The 7,692-nt window shown below is 54.1% G+C and overlaps 1 protein-coding gene across 1 annotated transcript; it reads right to left on the bottom strand.

Moving 5' to 3' along the window:
- Positions 1–3,916: 3,916 nt before the first annotated feature.
- Positions 3,917–5,917, bottom strand: LOC123053671 (BTB/POZ and TAZ domain-containing protein 2). The gene is made up of 3 exons (XM_044477191.1): positions 5,605–5,917; positions 4,761–5,506; positions 3,917–4,303 (listed from the first exon to the last, which is right to left on the bottom strand). Exons 1-3 carry the CDS (start codon positions 5,704–5,706, stop codon positions 4,132–4,134), a joined length of 1,020 nt encoding a protein of 339 aa, XP_044333126.1. The 5' UTR covers positions 5,707–5,917; the 3' UTR covers positions 3,917–4,131.
- Positions 5,918–7,692: the final 1,775 nt, after the last annotated feature.

The raw sequence follows: 7,692 nt of genomic DNA, 5'->3' as shown, positions 1-7,692 counted from the left end.
GGCATTGGGAAGTAATAAGTAGATGATGGGTTGCTCGAGTGACAGAAGCTTAAACCCTAGTTTATGTGTTGCTTCGTAAGGGGCTGATTTGGATCCATATGTTTCGTGCTATGGTTAGGTTTACCTTAATACTTCTTTTGTAGTTGCGGATGCTTGCAATAGGAGTTAATCATAAGTGGGATGCTTGTCCAAGTAAGGACAGCACCCAAGCACCGGTCCACCCACATATCAAATTATCAAAGTACCGAACGTGAATCATATAAACGTGATGAAAACTAGCTTGACGATAATTCCCATATGTCCTCGGGAGCGCTTTTATCTATATAAGAGTTTGACCAGGCTTGTCCTTTGCTACAAAAAGGATTGGGCCATCTTGCTGCACTTTATTTACACTTGTTACTTGTTACCCGTTACAAATTACCTTATCACAAAACTATCTGTTACCGATAATTTCAGTGCTTGCAGAGAATACCTTGCTGAAAACCGCTTATCATTTCCTTCTGCTCCTCGTTGGGGTCGACACTCTTACTTATCGAAAGGACTACTATAGATCCCCTATACTTGTGGGTCATCAGGGGGCGGCTATTTATAGCCTAGGAGCAGCCCGACATGATAAGACATAAATGCCCTTCAATGATATGACCATTAGGTGGATAAGATATTTTGGGACAGCTGGCGCGTAGCATAGCAATGGTCGGAAATTTGAGCTCTCAAATTTCTCAGGGCTATCATGTTCCTCGCTTGTAGGCAATCCACACTAGCGAATTCCTAACTCCTCAGTTGGAACAAATTCCTCAGAGAACAGAAGATTTTGTCTCTGTCACTGAAGAAATTGACTGAACTGTATGAGATTTCCAATGGCTTCACTCGAAAGGATTGGCTAGGTGTAGGATTTTGAGATGAGCATCACTTTGAAACTTTTATTTTGTTTTACCTCGACACCCTTTAACAGTACGGTGTTTCCTATGACTCAAGAAAGAGAAAATGAAACTACGAAAACAAAAGTCTTCACGCTTCATAATCCTCGCATCAATATCAAAGTCTTCAAGGTCACACCAATTTCCTCACTTTCAAAGTCTTCAAGAAAATCAAATTCTTCAACTGAAGACATTCATTTTTAGGGGTCGACTTTCATCATAAATATCAAACTCCTCATAGACTTATAAAACCTGTGTACACTCACAAACACATTAGACCCTTAACCTATAAGTCTTCAATACACCAAAATCACTAAGGGGCACTATATGCACTTACAAACAGCGATCTAGCGCAGCCAGCTAGATGAAAATCTTCGCATAGAGCGGCACCCAAGACTTCCAAGTCAGAGCGGCATGCGCGGAAGGGACAGAGCCATAGAAGAGAGCCGAGTAGCAAGAGCTGGCCGAAAACTTCTCGGAGGTGGTCTAGCGCCAGCGAATGGTGTCCGGATCAGAAGAAGGCTCGATGTGGTGCACACGACGCCAAAGCTCGATGTACTGTAGGGTCGCGAGTGGCCCAAGAGCCCCTTGGATGTCCTGAACCCATGCCCGATGCACACGACTTTATTGTGTTTTGTGTGTTCTTGCCTCAGCATGATGTATTGCCTCTCCGGGGATATATCCAACGCCGACGGGAACATGCGACCGCACTCCCACCTCTGGGTTAGAGCATCTCCAGCCGCGCCCCCAACAGCCCCCCAAGGCTCTTTTTTATCACCGGCGTTAAAAAACGGCCCAGTCGCGTCCCCACAAGCCCAGTTTTCGCTGGTGAGGGAGTCCTGGATAAGGAGGTCCTCGGACTGCCGGACTATATACTTTGGCCGGACTGTTGGACTATGAAGATACAAGATTGAAGACTTCGTCCTGTGTCCGGATGGGACTCTCCTTTGCGTGGAAGGCAAGCTTGGCAATTCGGATATGAAGATCTCCTCCCTTGTAACCGACTCTGTGTAACCCTAGCCCCCTCTGGTGTCTATATAAGCCGGAGGGTTTAGTCCGTAGGACAAGAACAATCATAATCATAGGCTAGCTTCTAGGGTTTAGCCTCTACGATCTCGTGGTAGATCAACTCTTGTAATACTCATATCATCAAGATCAATCAAGCAGGAAGTAGGGTATTACCTCCATCGAGAGGGCCCGAACCTGGGTAAACATTGTGTCCCCCGCCTCCTGTTACCATCCGCCTTAGACGCACAGTTCGGGACCCCGTACCCGAGATCCGCCGGTTTTGACACCAACAGCTGGTTAGGGCCGAATTTGGCGCCGGCAGACCCAGACCGAACCCGGTGCGCTGGAGAGCGCCCGGAGGGGCTGGAGGAAACATTTTTGGCGCGAACGCCTGGCGGGCCCGTCGAGTCAACGACCAAGTGCGCCCGTCGTCCTCATCACCTCGGTTTCCCGCGGGGAATCAATGCGAAGGCTGCCGCCGGTCAGCCTTCCATTGATCCATCATGGGCGGCGCAGTGAAGGCGCACCGATGCGCGTCCCGCCCGCTCCCGCCACGCGTACACACAACGGACGCCCTCTTGCCGCCCACCCGCGGCCATAAAAGCCGCCCCTCCCTCACCGGTGAACGCACACTCCCTCGCCGCAGAACCCTCTCCCCTCTCGCCGCCGACCCCCCTCTCGCCATCTCACCGCCGACGCGCGTCTCTCCTCTCTCCCCCGCCAACGACCATGGCCGAGCGCTACCCAGGCGAGGACGAGGCGCGCTACGAGGCCGACTACCCGGCGCCGCGGGACATGCGGGTGTCGGGCTCTTGGAGGCTAAGCGCTGACGGCGTCCCGGTGCCTCCAGCGCCCATCGGTGCTGATCGGCGCGCCGAGATCGCGCGCATCCGGTCGTCGCTGCCGGAGCAAGTGTGGAACCAGCTAAGGTACGCCCCCCGACAGCCATGCGCTGTGGACGGTGTACTTCAACCGCCGCCGCGAAGACCAGCTCACCGCCACAAACGGCGTCGAGCCCCGCGGCCTCCTCAACTCCGAGGGGCGGCGCCAATGGTGGCGCGTCCCCGGCCGCACCCTCGAAGCCGTCCTCGAGCGCATCAAGGCCGGCAACACGCTGCGCTTGGAGTACCCGGCGCCCCGCCTTCTCTCGCCGCCGCGACAGCTCCTGGACGCCGCGACGAATGGTGACGGCGACCTCCTCGTCGTCGGGCTCCCTTTCCTCCGGATCGCCGGCGCTCTGTCCCGTCAATCCGAAGCCACACGAGACACTGCTCGGGCGCCGCACCCGCGGCGGCGCCCTCGTCATCAACAAGGGGGGCTGTGGCCCCTCTCCTCCCTCTTCCCGCCGAAGACCGAGCCGGGGCTGCTCCCGTGAAGAAGGAGCATGAGGCCATGGCTGCCGATGACGAGACCGCCCTCAAATGGGCGCGGGAGGACTACGTCTGCGAGGAGATGGCGCGCCAGGGCCGCGCCCTCGAGGAGATCGCCGCTCGGCGCAGCGAACTCGAGGAGGGCGGCGTCGTCATCGTTGACGACAGCGACGAGGAGGCGCCCGGGCCGTCCAACCCCCACGCTTCGGCGACGCTGGTCAGGGGTGCAGCAGGGACGGCGGCGGCACGCAGGACGGCGGCGACGACGACTACACCAAGTTCTACAGGCTCCTCGCCATGCAGAAGGCGGGCGGCTCCAACGCAGTAGTAGTATTTAGTTGTCGTTTTAGTTAGTTTTTAAATTATGTTCTCAGTTTTTGTACAAATATCAATGATAGTGTCTAGTTTGGTCGAATTTGTGTCGTGTTTGGCCGAATTTTGGCCGAGTTTTGTTTAAAAAAACAGCGTCTGAGGCGACTTTGGGGCGGCGGTCGGGAGTTTCGTCGGCCCCCTAGGGGCCGAAAGAGTGGAGATGCTCTTAGGAGCTCATCGGCACGCATAGCAACTCTCAAGGTAATACAACATTATGTTGTTAATCTAGCTTTGATTGCAGTACCCATGTACTGTGGAGAATTATCGAAATTTTTACTCGTATAAACATCACCCGGACATACCTATGGCCTGAATATATAATATACAGATTGATTCACTACCTTGCTAACTTTAGACCTACAAGACCGTGACCTGATGTTTTGAAGCACTCGGGTCTTGACGATTACACCAAATTAAACTATGCAGTATACTAAAGCTGGAGACGGCCAGGCTTGATCATCTTCTCATCTCAACTTGGCCACTCTGCCGTTGTACATCGTCCACGACATGACCACAACCTCCGGCACCACCTTCCTATCAGCCAAGGAGGACATCACCTTCGCCCTCGTCACCTTCTTCACCAGAAGCCGCCATGTCTTGTCCTCTTTCTCCGTCTGCGCCTTCGCCTTGAAATGGCTGCACAAAATTAACCAATCACGATGAAACTTTAGCTTGCGGTCATCTGATATCACCATCACAAGTAAATAAAATCTATAGTTGGCATGCGTCAGATTCATTTGGGTGGAGATTTTTGGTAGCGTCGCCCCTGTCGTCCAAGTCATTTTCATGAAAAAGTAAGAAAGCTACGTCCGTTTTCTCAGTACGATGGAACAAATGAATTTGTCCGGCGGAAAGGCGTCTCGCCGGCCTGCTGCATCGACCGATGCAGAGGTCGGTCGATGTCATCCCCTTTTCGGGGCAAAAAAAATTTCGCTAGCATGCACCTTGTGCTGCCCGATCCGGCGACATATCCTCCGGCATACGCCGTACTCTCGCCTGACGAGCTAGCTATCGCTAGATATCTCGATCGATCGGATGGACATAATTTTACGGCGGGAAAATGCATGCATGTTTCTTGGTTGCGTTTTCTCACCTGCAGAGCGGCACACGGCAGGCCTTGTCCGGCCGGTCGCAGACGGAGGCGTGGAGGCGGAAGAGCTGCAGCATGCGCTTGCACCGCGCGCAGCCGCCCGGCGCGGCCTTTCTCGCGCACGTCGCGAAGTGCCGCATCAGCAGCTGCAGGCCCCGGCATGTGCACCCTGCCTTGTCGCACGGCGCGTCCCCGCGGGCGGGGCCGTCGCTGGGGAAGATGTGATCGAGGGAGGCCATGGCCTCGCCGAGCTGCCGGCACGCCTCCTGCGCGGCCCTCTCGCGCGCCCACCGCTCCTTGCGCTGGTCAGCGTCCTCCAGGAGCTGGAGGAGCTCGAGCTGGAGCGCGGCGTCGTGGCGGCGGGCGAAGCGCCACCCGTCCGACCGCTCGACGGCGGAGAAGTCCTTGGCGGCGAGCCGCGCGCAGTGCAGGTACAGCCGCCGCGCGTCGCAGAGCCTGGCGAGCTTAAGCATGTCGACAGCGCGCTCTGGCGTGAGCCGCGCCGACACCGCGGCCTCCGCCGCCCGCTTCAGCCATCCCACCCGGTACGCGTGCGCCAGCGCCAGCAGCTGCGCGCCGTGCGCGCCCACCAGCTCCTCCTCCTCCGGTGCTACCTTGGCGGAGTAGAGGAAATGGAGGAAGGCGCGGACGGCGTCGAAGGAGACGCCGAGGACGCGGATGGTGCAATCGGCGCCCCACCCGCGCCGCGCCCTGTCGATCATGCGCTCCAGTACCGGCGACGCCGAGGCCTGAAGTTGCCGCCAAATTCCAAACCAAAACGTCAGCAACATAGCACAAGACAAGAAGAATCAGCCAAAGAAGAAACATGATCGGCAAGCTGGCTTACAAGAACGCAGGAATGAGCCGCGATACTCTGTCCGTCCGACGTGACGATCCGCACGTCCGCCGCCGACGCCCGGAGCGCATCGAAATCGGCGCACAACGTCATTGATCCCTTGTTGCACTGCACGATCCTCTTGGAAATCCTTTGTGTTCTTCTGGTCAACTCCTTGGTTTCGCTAGCCAATCGACGAAGGGAACTAGACCAAAGCGATATGGACGAGGAATGGGGAGAAGCCTGGAGCTCGCCGACAGCTATATAGTGCCGTGGAGAAAGGGAGCTAACGATGATAATATATGCCGCGCCGCACAGTGCACACACAGGACCAGGTATACGCGGCGGATATCGCCGTTGATGAGAGGGCGGATTTGACCGGTGAGACGGCTGGAAGAGAAGAGGAGGATCCGAGTCATCGGCTAGATCCAGGGCGGCCCACCAGCAGCGTTCGCGGCCTTTGCCTCGCCAGGCTGGGCCTACGCCGGTGCTGATTGGGACGCGTGGACGATGCGCGTGCCACGAGCTCGGTGGGGTAGAGCAGGAACCGTGCTTTTGTTGCTTTTGACCGAAGATTTGCTGACACGGACACACGTTTGAGCCCTGCCTGTTTTATTGGATGCATATCCAAAGGCCGTATTTATTTGGAAATGTTCAAATTTTGTACTCCCTTCGGTCCAATCCATATTACTACTTGTTTTAAATTTGTCTACATAGAGATAGAGATGTATCTAGACACGTTCTAGGGATCGGAGAGAGCACAAGATTCCACTCTTCTAGTCCGTACTTGGATGGAAGCTTATCCTCATAGTATGTAATTTATTTAAAAAATAATCTATACCAATATAAAAAGACCTAGAGGGCAGATCCAATTAATCTCGGCCATGAAATCATGTCAATCCAACGACCTAGACTGCTTCGATATCGAGCGCTCAACACGTTTAGCGTGTAGTTAATTTCATACCAAAAATAGTGTTAATTACATAATAACACGCAAATAATAGCCTACTTAATTTCCGCATGCATTTAATATACTTCCAAATTAATGTGCATTGCATGTACACATTGACTAGTTTTAATAAGAGTGTTTTTCTTAGTTTTGGTAAGGCCGTAGACAAATGTTACACATATTTGTTTAATGCTCATGCGTTGCCACGAGATAAAAAGCCATAATGATCAAACTATAATTGTATGGGTGACGCTAGTCATTGTTTCGAGTGACACGAGCTAGTGATCGGTCCCCTCTCGCACCGTACGACACATCCATTCATGGCCATTGGATCCAGCCCCGCACATCTTGCGCGCGCTCACTCGTGACAACGCCAGAGGCCTCCGTTGGGCGGCATCACTCCCATTCCTGAGCAGTGGCCACCATCTCCATCATAGTAGCCAACCAGGATGGGGGGAGTCATTTATCAGCGCAACCAATCGATCCACTCCCAGCATTGCCCACTCGTATAAGTTATAGTCGCATCATCCACGACGGCGTTGCTCGCGCCCATTGCAGCTTCTGGCTCCGCTGTTCACAACACCCGATGCACGTGGTCACAGCGTCCTAGACCCCTTGCTCTCTTTGAAGCAATCGACCATGGTGTGTGGAGGATGAGTGGATGGGTTTGCATGGCCATGGATCAAACCCAGTTCCAGCCACCACATAGCCGGCTTCACAAATCACGACGGCAGTCGGTTGCGCGCAACAGATTGCATTAGCAGCGGGTTGCATGTGCGTGCCTGGGGAAGAAGGTAGGGCCAGAGCCGCGGGGAATCTTAGGTTGTATAGAGCGGTGGTGCGCACATGACACTCCCTTTGCTAATGTCGACCACAGGATAACTGGTGCGTGGAGACCAACGAGGGATAGGGGAATGGGTGACCGACACGTGGTGGCTTTGCACGGGAGAAAGCAACGACCGATCGGAGCTTTGAACGATTGGCCGATTCTGGACATTTTCCTTATTGTAATGTAGATAATATGTGTCAAATATGACGACACATGGTTTGGACTAATAAAAACTTGATCAATGCGTGCTATCGTGGTTGTCTCTTCTTGTGGGTACGTAAGCAAGAAGATGACACGGGGAGTGATGTATGAAATCGTATGC

Source organism: Triticum aestivum, chromosome 2D (assembly GCF_018294505.1).
Source record: "Triticum aestivum cultivar Chinese Spring chromosome 2D, IWGSC CS RefSeq v2.1, whole genome shotgun sequence".
In the NCBI taxonomy this organism is placed as follows: domain Eukaryota; kingdom Viridiplantae; phylum Streptophyta; class Magnoliopsida; order Poales; family Poaceae; genus Triticum; species Triticum aestivum.
This window is presented reverse-complemented; position numbering and strand designations above follow the sequence as displayed.